The 14,958-nt window shown below is 42.8% G+C and overlaps 1 protein-coding gene across 2 annotated transcripts in view; it reads right to left on the reverse strand.

The window, feature by feature from the left end:
• The window catches only part of prex1 (phosphatidylinositol-3,4,5-trisphosphate-dependent Rac exchange factor 1), a 77,053-nt gene that overhangs the window by 33,714 nt on the left and 28,381 nt on the right, over positions 1–14,958 (reverse strand). For both annotated transcript variants that reach the window (XM_070909963.1, XM_070909962.1), the window contains exons 7-11: positions 12,596–12,729; positions 12,144–12,259; positions 10,031–10,180; positions 6,059–6,206; positions 1,688–1,788 (exon numbers count right to left, since the gene is read on the reverse strand). In XM_070909963.1, coding sequence (XP_070766064.1) covers positions 1,688–1,788; positions 6,059–6,206; positions 10,031–10,180; positions 12,144–12,259; positions 12,596–12,729 — 649 coding nt within the window. The remainder of the gene's footprint in view (positions 1–1,687; positions 1,789–6,058; positions 6,207–10,030; positions 10,181–12,143; positions 12,260–12,595; positions 12,730–14,958) is intronic.

A 14,958-nucleotide genomic window follows, 5' to 3' on the forward strand; every position in this document is an offset into this window, starting at 1 on the left:
TAAAAGACTATATGAGGTAGTGTATGAAATAATGAGGTATTATATGAAATAATGTTCACAACACTTGGCAGTGCTCGCTGGTAACACTAGTTGGCCTTTGTCTCTACTCAGACAACATGGCTGAAAAGTTACAGTAAGAGTTGAAATCAGATTCGTTTTCATCTTTCTAGTTCTGGCAAGCTGAGTCAGTAGTCATTACTCAATATTTGTTGTCAGAGTTGAAGCACACTCGTATTGAGGAAACTTTGCAGAGTGAGGCAAAGCTCAGGCTGTCACTACTTTGTCTGGGTCTTTTCGGTAGTAAGTTTCCTAAAGTTTGGAGAATAGTGGAGCATTAGATTTTAGATTAAGTCATAAGATTCAAATATTTAACATAGCAGACAGCTGCCAATTCCCATAAAATCTCCCAACTCCCATTAATAAGCAAAAAAAACATCCAAAACAAGTTCTTATTTATAATCAATTCAAGACAGAAAATGTAAGATGACTAATATTTACACAAACAGAAACGGTGAAATCTGCCAAACGGAGGCAGTTTGGTTCCACCACAACAAGTTGGCATGGGCTCAAACAAGCTGCTAGTTTTCTCAGTCTAGACTTAAAATGCCCTCATAAAACAGAAGGCACCACACAATCAGCCATTGTAAAGTGTCAAATGTGGAATTTAAAGCACATGAATGATAGCTGAATTATTATGGGAGCAAAGGAGACGTCAAAATTGAAAACATTCAAGTACGAACTGGTGTGTTTTAGTGGCTCAAACACGCACAGCTGATTGGACAAAATTTGCACTGTACTATAAAATACATGTGGTTGACTGTTTTATGCGTTTCCTCACAAAACAAATGCATGACTCAGGAGGGGTAGATGGACAGCTTCATTTTGCCAGTGTGTCACATTACCACTCTGTCTGATTTCTTTTCACTAACTGGTGCCACCTACACTTTGCCTGCAGGGCCCTGAGCCTCTCCAGTTTGCCCACAAAGCCTCATTGCTATCCCACAGAGCCCTGCATGTCATCATTGTATCTCTCTGTGGTCGTAGGCTACTGTGAGGGAGGATTTCAGGGGATTTTCCACAGGTATTAAGGAATATGAATGTTGGGTATCAGCACATTTCTCTGAGAGGGTGGTGTGTGTATAAGTCGTGACAGTGGTTTGCACTTATTTTGTACAAGAGCCCCTTCAACATCCTCTGGACAACTGTGTTCATACATTATTCATAGCTGTTTGTGTGTGTGTGTCTCTGTCACTTATCAATGCATAATTCAGGTTAGTGGACCTGTGAATGTTACACTCAAGACAAAGTCAGGGGAGAGGAAATAATGTGAGACACATTTACAGAATTATTATTACCAGACAATGTTTTTGGATCATGGTGGTTTCTACCCTAAAACGGGTGCTCCAATGGGAGTGGAAGGACACATTCATGACACGAATGAGTCAAACAATTATAGAGGGAGAATGGAAATCAGAGAAAAAAGAGAGGCAGTAAAACCAGCTAAATAAAGAGGATGAGATGAAAGTTTAAAACAGCAGAAACATGACGAGGGGAGCTGCAAAGAGCATCAAAACGTGAGTTGATAAGAAGATGTTAACAGAAGATGATAGAGGTTTAACAAACAGAGAGAGAATGAAGAAAGGAGAGAGAGAGAGAGAGAAATAAAGGATTCTGTTTTTGGCCTCACCATGGTGAATGATGCCATTTTCCAGCAAGGCTTGTCCCAGGTTGACCCCTTCGTCAGGCTTACTGATCTCTCCACTCTCTATCAGCCATGACACAAACTCACTGAGAAAACAAGACAAAGAAGCATATGATGAGGCCCGGTTTCTTAAAGTGGCAATCTGTTCACTGGTTTGCTTTGATTTTTGGTTTGAATTGTCTCCATCTGTGGCATGGGGCGCCTTGCTGTGCTGTTTTTGCATGGAATTTTCACAGGCCTTCACCTGGGAGACACACAGTGTGGGTGCCTCCATGCCACCATGTTTCTTCTTGGATTTTTCTGTCGATAAAGTTGGTATTTCTGAAAGTACACCTATTTTCTTTCACATTCATTCACGAAGCCTCTCGCGCTCACTGCTCACGCTAAACACTTAAGACCATAAATAAATGCGAATAAACATTGAGAAACGTTTTGCTGAATTTCAACCTAATTTTAACGTATTAGTCATAGCGGCGGCCCATCTAGAACCTTATCTATAACACCAATGTACGTGAGAGATGTTTTCATACTATAAAAATATATCTACTGCAGCAGGGGATTTCACTAAAGCACAGTCTTCCGTTGAAAACTGCATCATGGTGTCTTGGTTAGGAGAAACGTCAGTCTCAGTGTAAGTGCACAGGCTATTATGGATTCACCCTTTGACACGTTGTCAAAGTGTACATGAACTTGTCAGATTCCACCAGTGAGGAAATAATACAATTCTTGTGATGACCGAGTAAGGGATTTTTAGCCTAACTGTTTTGTTTATAAATGACAAGCACTGTAATGCGTCACGGCTCATCGTGGCTGTAGTTTGCGGTTGCTAAATGTGGCTAGAGTAAAAGCTAATGGGAGTTAGTCAGCAGTGCGAATATGAGCGTGCACATTTTTTTGCCACACTATTCCCAACTTCAACGGAAGTAGCTATTGCTAGTTTGTTTATACTGTATCTTAATGGTACGCCTAATGCATATAGTGTTTACATGTATGTCTTGCAAGCAGAGCGTATTGCTTTCAGTAGGCCAGACGTGACACAAGCAGTGAAATATATCCATTCTGAAGATGAGCTGGCCATGATGTTCACTGCTGACATCCTTGCGCAATGCAACATGTTGACACTGTGCAAGATTCTTTGACCAATTTAGTCTGTCAGTATGACATTTCAAATGGTTACAGCTTTAATGAACTACTCAGACCACAGGCACAGACTGTGCAGCCACAGACAGTGCATATTCATAGAAAACCTTTTTTGCTACAAATATCCCCGAGACTTTGGTACTGTAGAAGCATTAACCATCTAAATGTAAGCACTTCAGCTCTGCTCCCTTCTTTTCAAACCCAGTGTGCACTGAACAAATGTTTGAAAAATTACATTCTCCGCTTCTTCGTCTTTCATGCTGCTGAGTGAAATCACTCCCCTAGATAATGATGAACAGTGATTTGGAGAGCACTAGTACATGTGAGTGTGTGTGTGTTCATGAATTCTTAGACTGAACATTCCAGCATGGGAATAATTTAGAAGCATGCGCGTAAGAAATCTGTCCATATGTGCGGATTTGCTTCCAGGCAATCATGCAACAGATGCGTGAGTGTGTATGTGATCGTAAATATAGTATGCATGAATGTTAAGGGTGTGTATGTATATAAAGCCCACCCACAGGAATATGATTGCTGTGTGTGTGTGCATGCAGAACTGCAGACACCTTGAGCCATCTGCCACCAGTCCTTTTTTGTCTGCCTGACGCACAAAAGGAATATTTTACCATAATTAATACGTTTTTGTTTTTTTTTTGGCAGTGACCTGCCAGGTGCATGCTATAACCTGTAAGTGTTGTATGTGTGTGTATGTGGGAAAAAAAAGTCTTTGGAAAAAATGTGTTTTCATGCCTGAATTATTAGTGTATGTGTGTGCGTTCATTGTCTATCTTTATATTCATGTCACAGCCGGTTAATTGACATTGACAGGGGACTCAAGTGAATGTGAGGGGATGTTGGGTGGGTGTGTGTGTGTGTGTGTGTGTGTGTGTGTGTGTGGATGTTATGTAAGAGTCAAGTTAATTTTGGACACAAATCTGTTATGGAAATTAATATGATGAGCAGGAATAGTGTGTGTGTGTGAGCAAGAAAGAGAGAGAGACAAATGGACATTGATAGAGAGAGAGAGAGAGCCTTCAGCCACACACAAAGAGGTAGAAGACAAGGATAATGGATTTGTGGGAATATCTGCTGATGATTGGTTGAGCTTCTGCATATTTCTGTAACTGACTTAAACCCTTTTCAAGTCAGCCGTGTTCTACTAGGCTTGAGACAGGCTAATCTTTACAGTGTAGTGTATAGTGCAGTGAGTATACAAGAAATCAATATACTTTACTTTACTACTAACAGAAAATGAGGGTGGGTGCCATTGTACGTCAATCAAACTGCCACTTTAGAGTGTCACTACCAACTACCAACCAAACTAACGGCCTAGCTTCACGAAGAGAAAACCCTGTTTCTAACGATTGAGATCTGGAGCAATTTCACCACCATTAGCCTTTTGTCTTCATTTGTTCCAGCTCCATTTCTTTTGTGCATTGCATTGTGGGACACCAGTGTGCATCACCAACACACAAGTATGTATGCTGACCTTTTACAGTGTGCTGTAATTTTGTCATGTTTACACTGTGAAAACACTACATGCTCAAGACCCGCTCAGAATGAACGCGTAGCATGGAACTGGGACACAGCTAATGTATTTTCCCTCAGAGGGTAAGAGAATACATTGAGAACCAAAAGCTAGCAGAACAGAAGCTTACCCCGAAACGGAGCAGGAAGATTTATCTTAAGAGTCAACAGTTGAGAGCTAATTCCATATCTTTCCTAGCTTTAGCTCTCCTCTCAGCACCAAAAGGTACGGACAAACAATACAAGAAATTAGGATACGATATATCATCACTTTAAAGCCCCACAAATGATGCTAAGCAAGCACTGGCAAAAGTAGCTATAAGAAAATGTGAAGCGTGTTAACACCGACCATCTTCCAGTGTAGATGACAGACAGATGATGGGATGCCGCCATCAAGACAACAGGGTGCTATCACACTGGCAGTCAGCAACTCTGTTTAATGCAATAAGCACTCAAACGATGCCTGCTGCTAATTTCATCAGAAAGACAAATGCAGGGCTAATGCAGGTTGCGCTCATCGGCTGGAAATGACGGAGTGATAAAGCGAGGATGGTAGAAAGTGAAAACAGGGACAGACAGTGAGGGAAAGAGGGAGATAAACTGGACGTATACCAAATGGATGAGGCAGAGGAGGAAATTAGGATTGTCGGAGAAAACAAACATCCATGTTGGCAGTCGTTGGAATTTGAACCAGCTCGGCAGCTACTGTACCGGGGCTGACTCTGAACTCTCACCTACAAGCGGATAGGGGCAAGATAAAACATTACCTCCCGATGAGGATACTAGTAACGCACTAATCTTGCTCTGACAGGGAAAAAGAGTGCACACATACACACAGTATGGCAGAATCGAATTCCTAGAAGGTCTCAGGGTCCAGACGGTCTAGTGACAGAGAGGGGAAAAGTCCCAGACAAGGATTTCGTGTGACGCCACCAATATGGAACACATCTCCCAGAAACACCATAAAATGTTTGAGCAACTCATAAAAAATCCCATCTCAATGCAGTGTTATCGTCCACTACATTTACCTCTAGAAAAAAAACTTTTCCGATGGAGGATGATTTGCAATATACTGAGAGGCCATGTTGGCCGTGTTGCAGACTTTAATGGTTGCTCCCTGGTTTCTCTTTACAAGATCAGTCATCAGTCACCACCGTAGTCTTGCCTGGTTTTATTTTTTGTCTCCCCAAGATAGTGCCGGAAAGAATTTAATTGCTGCTCACGATCTCACAAACACTGGTTGTGTATGTAGAGCAACTCAGGGAAACTTAGGCAAGTCTCTCATTGTCTATTCATGGCATTGAAACATCAAGGGGACAGAAGGGGGAATGGCTTGTTGCAGAGCCTCAGTTAAAGGTCCTTTGCTAATGAAAGTCTGGGTGTGTGAGTGTGTGCTCGATGATATGAGTTAGTGGGAAGCAACTTGGCCTTTTCTATGACCCGTGAGAGGAGACTATTGGGGGGGGGGGGGGGCGCGCGCAGGGGGGGCTCATTACGGACAAGAGGATGTAGGGACAAAACAGTTTAGGCATTTTGCCAGGACTTGGGGAGACTGGATACCAGCTCTTTTGAAAACCTGCTGATCTTATGTAACAACAATTTGTAAAGATCCCCTTGTGAACAGCATAGCATTGCAGTCACATTCTTGGAAGTTAAAGAAACCAGGCACTGAGGAGGCAAGAAACTCACTTTCCCATGAAGCACTTGGGCACAATGCTGAGCTTCCTGCGTCTATCCTTAATCAGGTGCCGACTCTTGGTCATCATCATGTGGTAGAGCTTCTCTCCCTTCTCTGCAATCATCACATAGGCATCCCGCTCCATTCCAAGTTTCAGACCTAAAAACAAAAGAGAAGAACAAGTCAGATCCAAGTGGATTTGTCACTCTTGCCATCAATGGAATGAGACTCTTTTTAATGACCTAAAAACAGTCAGCACAGTCCAACACAGTCACTGTATCACAATGCCAAGAAAAATACAACGGACTCATTACAGGACACCAATTTTCAACTCTCCACAGCTATCTACACGTATCAGGGCCAAAAGGCAAAGACCGTCACGGCGCTGTTAGAAGAGACAATCGGGCTTTTGCCTGGACGGCCCGGTTGTGTTCTGGTATTGTGCAGATGGAACGAAGCCAGGAACAGAGCATGGCGGCTCGGGTCTGCCACAGCCTTCTGAAACAAACCCAGATGTTAATCTCTCCAAGGCAAGTAGTTTTTAGAGTAAGTAAAGTTCAGGAGGGCAATGTGATCTTGATCTCGTCTCTGTGTTGGTTTGTTAACTATTATTCCTCTATTGTAAAGCAGAACATGTGAGGGCCCATTGTAGGGCCTGCTACCCCAGGAGAACCTCTGCAGTGAGCACACTGTTTGAGCTGCTTAACCTCATCGAGCGGTTTGATGAACTTCTGAACCACACCGAGACTTTCTGACTCTGGCAACTCAACTTTGCTGCACTGTGCCTCCCTAAGCTGCTTAACTCTACTGAGAGTCACACCGAGCTGCTGAACCCGACTATAAAGCATTCTGATTTATGCGTTGCAACGCTCTTGACAAAGAACATAGAGTGACACCTGGAAACAGAACTAACTGGCGATCTTTGACTGGCGGTCATTATTTATCATTTTGACAGTGAACCTTCCCGACTGGAGTCTAGCGAATCAGTGAGAGAGAGGGGATGACACGCAGCAAAGGGCCCAGGCTGCAATCAAACCCAGGCTGCTGCGGTAAGGACTCAGCCTCAACATGGTACGCGCTCTACCAGGAGAGCTACCGGGGCGCCCTTCTCCTCCTTTTTGGCTTGAAGATGGTAGGTGACTTCGTTTGTCTTCCTGTCCAACATTCCTGTTTTTTTGGACTACAAATACAAACTGCTGACTAGTTACTTCCTCTCATGTAGCCCCAGAGCGCATGTGCATGGCTGTAGCCTTTGCAGTGACTTAATCTGCAGATACGAACTGAAGACATGAGGCAAAGTACAGCAACCGTCTGCATTTGATCAGCTGGCTCTTGTCACTAGTTTTTTGTGGTCAGCTCGGAGTGCCAGAGTCCTTAAGATTTTCAGACTCTCTATGCTGTCCAGTGCAAACTAAGTTGAAAACAATATCTCTTATGCTGTATTATGCAACTTAGCATCTGAGGGTAGAAAGCTGAGTGACAAGTGCTGGGGTAGAAGCCTGACCGATTTAAAAGGGAGAGAGAAGGATGAGACAAACAATGTATGAAGTTAAAGACTAACTCTTTAATCCAGTTTTCCCATTGAGTCTTTAGGGTTCTGCACTGACAGCCTGTGATGGAGGTGGGGTTATATTACATTTGACAGCAGCTGGAGTAGACTTAAACAATGAGTGTCATTGAACAACAGACGGGGCCTGTCCAGCACAGAGGCCCCTCAGCTTCTGGTCCAGCTGTCAGAGTTTGTCTTGTGCTGCGCCTCGTCTTCCTCCGCGAGCTAATACCCCATCGCATTATCTGACCCACGCATTTCCCCTAAACTTCCATGAAAACAGTGATAAGACAAAACACCTTCAGCTGGCAGTTGTTAAACAATGAAAGTCTTTTGGGAGGGTTCAGGGGAGCTGAATGTCCAACACAGGGAAGGACCACAACAATACACGGAAAAGGTCACGTTAAACAAGGCGTGTCAGGACAAGCAATAATGCATGAATGGGGAGGAGTGAAAAAAATCGTTGCTGGGATAAAACTTATCATGTAGCTGTCTAGACTGTAGTAAAGAGGTTGAGAGCGGAGTCTACTGTAGATTGGGTAAAAGAAAGGGAGAGTGTGGGGAAATGGGGCACTGTGACTGATCCGGCATCTGTTAGCCTCAGGTCGATTTCCGCCGGGCTGAAACTTAACACCTCAAGCTGCAGCACACTCCTTCGTACTAATTCGTACTCTGGAACCCTTTCATCACAGGATCAGCTGACGACGCCGAACTCCGCTGTGGATGCTTATTTAGTGTACAACCGGGAAAGAATTACAAAAATGCAAATGTTTATGTTGACAGTTGTACTAACACGCATGTGCAGCAACACCTTTGAGCAATCAGTCGTTTTCAGACAACTCGTGTTCAAATAGCTTTAGGGGATCCAGTTTAGATTTTTCGCCATCAATGCTATCAGGTGACCTGTTGTGTACAGCCCCTAATCTGGTTAAAGCCTTTCACACTGCCTAATGCACACAACATAACAAAGACAGATGGCCAGTGCTGAACAGGTGGGAACGCATTTTACGGCAAAAGAGGGAAGTCGCACAATGAAGGAAAGACAACTTGAGGAGCGACAAGAATATCAGGTTACATTACTAATCTCGAATCAGAGGAGGTGGTGCTGTCTTAGTCCCTGGATTTTGGATTTTTTTTGGGGTGAGACTAAATACACTTTTTGATTTTCTCTGCACTTATCCAAAGCTAATTCCTCGAGTTAAATTCAAAAACAAGCTGCTGAAACTCGGCCTTTAAGTCCATGCGAGACACAAACAATTTTATAATAGTAAAAATAGATTTAAAAATAAATTTAAGTGTATGACGTAGTTGAGCTTCACTTTCTTTGACAAGTGAATGCTTTTCTATTTTAAGCATTTGATAGAGGATGCTGTTTTTAGCACATCTGTGAATGAGACATTTGATTCGTCGGCCACTTCCCACCGAGCGCTTTGATTAGACAAATACCTCTGCTGCATTGATTTTGTTTCATGTGAAGAATAGATGGTTGTGGCAGCCTCTGCTCAGTGCACAGGTCAACCAGGCCAACTGTGAACGTCATGTCACCTAAGCTTCTATTTGCAAAACAAAGGCAGGCAGCTTGTTCAAGGTGGGACATAACCGTAGGACACAAACACTGGATCCAGGTCAGAAGCACATCCACAGTCATCATTGTGAGCCGGCTAAGGGAGCCTTGATAGTTTGTGAATCTAAGGTGACGCCAACATGTAGGGCAACATACAACGGGTGCCCCCACATCTACAAATCAGGAATGCAAAGGCCAAAGCTGGCTCCCATAAAATGTGTTTCCCCAAGGACAGACACGTCACGGTATTGGTCAAACGGTTTGATTGACATGTGTGATCTCTGGGACACGCAGCTCAACACCGCAATGAGCGAGCAGCACAAAAGATGGAGGCAAAATGAAAAATAAGGATCTTGCAGGTCAAGACAGCAAATGGAGAGGCTGAAAAAGCAGAGGGTGGAGAGGAGCAGGAGGTACTTCTATACACCCAGGTGCAAGTTTATTAGGTACATCAGACAGTCTGATACAACAGTCCTGCAATGGATCCTACCGTCATGAATGTTACAATGTTCAATTTCAGTGGAAACTGTTTTAGAGTTGTGTTGATTCAACTGTGTGATTGTTCTGGAGGATGTTGAACTGTATTGCATTATACAGACAGGTGTTAATTAGCCAACTATCATGGAAATAAACGGGGAGGACAAAATAACAGAAACACCTGTCAGTATAACATAATACAATTCAACCACAAACAGCAGCCTCTTAAATGAGCACACAGTTGTCATAGCTTTCTAAGCAAGATCACAAAAGCAACAGAATTTCCCACAAAGGGAAATCTAGTATAAAAACATTTCTTCTTTTGCTCTGCCAGTTCCATCAACCAGGAGTGCCAAAAAATGGCCTTTTAAAAAAAAAAAAAGTGTTACTCACTCTCTCTCTGCTCCCGTTCCCTCAAGATGGCGTCCAGCCACTTCTGCTTGTCCTCTGCATTTTTGGCCATGCAGACAAACCACTTGTTCTTAGCAGTGTTGTGGATCTTCCAGCCGTTAGTCACCGTATAGTTGTTGCTGTGATAGTCCGCTGCAAGGCAAAGAATTAATTCAAGTAATTTACGCTTGAAAAATGGGAGAGGGGTCATCATGAATAACATTAAAATACATTGCTATAGAGTCATTTTTTCCAATAAATCAAGCCTATTTAGGAATGGCCTGCCTGTAGGGTTTAGGGATATACTTAAAACAAATCACCTAATTAAAAAAAAATGTACTACTGCAAATTCTCTTTCTAGTTCACCGTTTGTTGTCAAGCTTGTTTTGTTTTTTTCTCTCCTCTTGTTCTCATAATCTCTTAAAGCATTTTCATTTTGAAAAAATGAGACAAAAACCACAGACACAAACACACACACACACACACACACACACACACACACACACACACACACTGACCTCAGTGGTAAGTAAAGGAAGTATTGAGTGTAATTAAATCATACTTGTAAAGACATTGTGTAAGTTAACATTAAAGTTATCTCTACAGAGGATTTACTGCTTGAGCAATGATTTACAAGCCAATTAAAAAGATAAACATGATGCACCATGAGAGCAGTAAAAGACCACCTTTCTACTGACTCAGCAAAATCTCTCCTCGTACCCCTTTCTAATTTTGTCATCCATTTAGCTGCAGGTGAGCAGCTACTGAATAATGAATGGCCACTGGTAATGGGGTGCATTAGTCTCACGCTCAAAGGTCATATAAATAGATCAGATACTTCAGGCCCCACAGGGAGCAGCTCCTACTGATCTGGGAGAGCAGGGAACTGGGTTGGGACATATACTACTGTGTCAAGTCCCTTTTTAGCCATGGGGATGTAAAAAGATGGATTCTTGTAAAATCTTATGTAAGTACATGCTGAGATCTGGTAAGGTGGCATTTATCATGACAGAGAGGTGTATGAGACAGTGGAGGTGAGGACAATTTTAACTTTTGCAAAAGTGAACAGCTTTCCACTCAGGTCACAAAAAATGAATTGAACGGCTTTGCTAATATAAGTCAGCTTCTTTGACTGTGTTACTTAAGGTTGTAATATATTGTGTATATTTTATGAAATCTGGGTTATCTGTTTTCATAATTTTTGCAACAGAAACTCGTTATTTCCATTCAAGCTTTCAGCACATAACCCCAAATACTCACACATTTCATATCTTTTACAGCTAGTAATCAGATAATCTGTGTTCTGGGAACACACATGTACGAACTTTCAATGTGGGACCCCTTAGTTCTGCGAATGAGGCATGTTTTTCTTTGTGGTTTCCCCTTCAGCAGCCTAAATGTGACAGCCAGAAGCTAACATGCAGAGAAAAAAAAAGGTCATGTGAGCTTGCAAAATAGTCTGCCAGCGCAGAAAAGAAAAAAAAAAGAGGAAACATGTGAGAGAGAGGAAGACGAAGAGTTTCGACACCAGCAGACAACACGTACCAAGCCCAGAGCGGTGCCTCGCAACAAACCACAACAGCAAAATGAGCTGAGTGACGGCCATATCGCTACAAACCCGCAGATGAGTCGTTTATCTTTGGCACAACATCTCAGCCAATACTAGCGCGTATCAAGTTTAGCACCTAGCTTGGGGTGTTGCACTTCAGATTTGTATCAACACCTCAACCCATTACTGAATAGCTGACATCAAAAGGTGGTACATGAGGTTGCAAGCTACATCCTGTTTGAAACTAGGTGCAAGTATGATACTCCACCCAAACTGTCAACAAGCGCCTGATTCATGCCCAACCACCAGTTTCTAAATGGCACGGTTTCATGACCTAAGATGAAAATTGAGGACTGTAGGCAAATTGAAAGCAGTAATTATTAGTGTTATTGTAATTTCCTAAATTACCTGTGATATCAAAGTGAACAAATCAAGAGCTTGGGTAACATAGCAGTTACATCAAAAATAACCAGAGACTCATGAGAAATTACACAAATGCACCGGGAGAGTTGGATGAATGGACATATAGACAGTCCCCAAAGGTAACGCTGCTGGGCAAACACAAACCTGTTCCATCTTCCACATTTTCCACCTCCATCACCTCAGTGTTGATTCGGCCTCTGAACACATACAGGGGCCCGTTGATGGACTTGGTCCTCTTGGTGGACTTCTTTCCAGAAGCCCTAGGTAATGGGACAACACTGTGGTTACACTCGGCAGCGAAAACATCCGTTGATGCCAGTGCGCACAGCAAGAAAAGAACCTGTGTCTGTAACACATGCTCATTCATCCAGACACAGCTACGGGAGCAGCAGACACATGTAGTTGTTTTTGTTTTGCTTGCATATTAAAAACATGTCTACACAAACAGTGATGTGGAGATTTGCTCCAATTCTCCATGACTAGCTTTTTCCAGCTGTCAGTCAATAAAGATATTTTTGAATACTTTCTTGCTCCTTCTCATTGACACTCTATTGTGGTGGTTGCTGTATAGCTGTCCAGAAGTTGCATTTTCTCACCTGGACTTCCTCTTACAGTAAACCAAAAGGTTGTCAAACAGGAAGAAGACGCGTTCCTGGATGTTGCCTGCTGAGATTTTAAGGAGATTTCCATGAAGCAGCAGCTCTGTGCAGATATCTGTCAGGTTGGTTCCCTGAAAACAACCAAAGATTGAAAAGGACATTAGCTAGCTGACAGTTTTATGGTAACAACAACTGAACAACTGAACATGGCAGTTTTATCCCTCATTTACAGGGTCATTTGTCATTTCCAGAGTCCAGAGAATACTGTAGAAACTCTAGATAGTAAATTGGAGAGTTGCGAAGAAAAACATTGTTACCTGTATCAAAACCTGAAGAGTTCACAACCTCAGTGAAACAATATGAAATTCAACTTTGACAATTGTGAACAATTTGGGGGACGCATCTGTCCCCCACCCAACTTCAATTTACAGCAATTGCAAAACTATTAACTGCACACTGTTCACTGCCAGGACAGTTAGCCTGAGTGCTGTCATAGTAGCTGGAGAGCTTCCCAACATTACTCCACTGTCACAAATTCACAATGTGTTCGTGTAAAATGTGTAAAGTTAATTGGAAGCACTAAACAGCAAAGTGACGGGGCAGCCCTGGCCTACATACAGTTTTCCTGTTTTAGGAACAAACAAAGCCTTTTTATTCTTTTCTCAGGATGTAAACATGCAAGCTACAAAATACATGCCTGCATCCATACACTTAAAAATACAGTTGTATATGCATAGGAGGAAGGAAATACATGACTCATGACAATGTGCAGACTGTAGGTGGACGTTTTTAAGCCTTATTCTGATCCCTGCAGTGAAACCTGATGAAATGCTTTGTGCCTCTGTCATGTCAAGGGGAAAATTAAAAAAATGTGATATAAAAGCGAAGTCAACTCCACTGTGCTTCTTCAGGAAGATGTATCGTGTTACTCTGCAGCCTACCGCCTTCACAGGATGTGATCGAGTCTTTCTTAAAAGCCGTTTCTCGCCAGCTATCAAATTCACCACGACCTGTTGAGGCCGAAAGATCCTTTTCACTTTATGGAGCAGTGCGATCGTCGACACGATGTACCGTAAGAGCTGTAAGAAATACGCTTCTCCGGTCAACGTATAACGCCAGACTTTCCGCATTTAATTGCCTGAATTATATCAATCATCAAAGATTTTAATTATTACTGTAATTTAGAAAATTCATATCTAGAAAGGTCTTAGTTTTGGTGGTAAAGGTCTTTGTTAATGAGGTTGTTTTGACGCCAGTGTGTTAAAAAATGCCACGTTGATTGACCACAGCATGATGTCTAATTAACCTTTTCACAAAGTGGCTGAACTTCAGGACCGACACATGACATTATTTAGGCAGCATTATTTTTTGAACAGAAACCGCTTTCACAGCCACAGACGCCCATGCACTCATATGTTCCTGCCCGAGAGGTGAATGACAGATGAAACTATCTCCTACTATTCAAACGACCAAGGAAATATCAAAAGGATTGCATTCAACGTGGATAACCTTCTAGTCCACGAGCAGGAGTGAGTACACATGCTGTTCACCAAAACCAAAAATATAATTAAATAATGAAGTTAAAAGACATCTCATTACTCATTGTCATACGGATCACTCCACTCCAAATCATCTGGAACTAAATACACCCATGTGTGGACTTAGGACAACCCCCCCACCACCACCACCACCACCACCACCACCACCAAACATCACCACAGGCACACACATATACATCGGATTTGGACGTCACTGTTGTCTTTGATGTTTCTGACATGGGTCCACCAGAGATCTGTGGAATCCCCCGTCGGCCACACCCACTCTCAAGCGTCCATAATTGATTCCCATGAGTACATATTTATGATGGATGTTCATCGCTCCAGAGTTCATAAAAGAGAAAAATGATTCTCTGAGCTTTTCTTGAGGTGCATACCAAGCCGGGTCTGCGGAGGGGATCGTGTTTCAGACAATCGATTCAGCCTCATGTTGGGGGGGGGGGGGGGGGGGGGGTTGGGCATGAGTTTGTGTAGGAGTGTATAAGAATTCAGGGGGCATGCTTGTACCTATGGGCGCACATGCACGCATGTCTTGCAGTGTTTGCATGCATGTGTACACTTTCCTGCATTTATAATGTATGTGTATGCGTGCAAGTGTAAGAGTACATGGTGGCGGTGTATATGTGTGTGTGTGTGTGTGTGTGTGTGTGTGTGTGTGTCCACGTGCACGAGCACAGTGTATCTGAGCAGCGGTAATGCGTCTGGGTCTGATTCGGCACTACTGGCGTCCACTTCCATTAGGGCTGGAGGTGATTAGCCTGGAGAGGGGAAAGAAGGGCGAGACTAATGCTTGTAGGTAGAAGG

Source organism: Enoplosus armatus, chromosome 8, assembly GCF_043641665.1.
Source record: "Enoplosus armatus isolate fEnoArm2 chromosome 8, fEnoArm2.hap1, whole genome shotgun sequence".
Classification (NCBI taxonomy): domain Eukaryota; kingdom Metazoa; phylum Chordata; class Actinopteri; order Centrarchiformes; family Enoplosidae; genus Enoplosus; species Enoplosus armatus.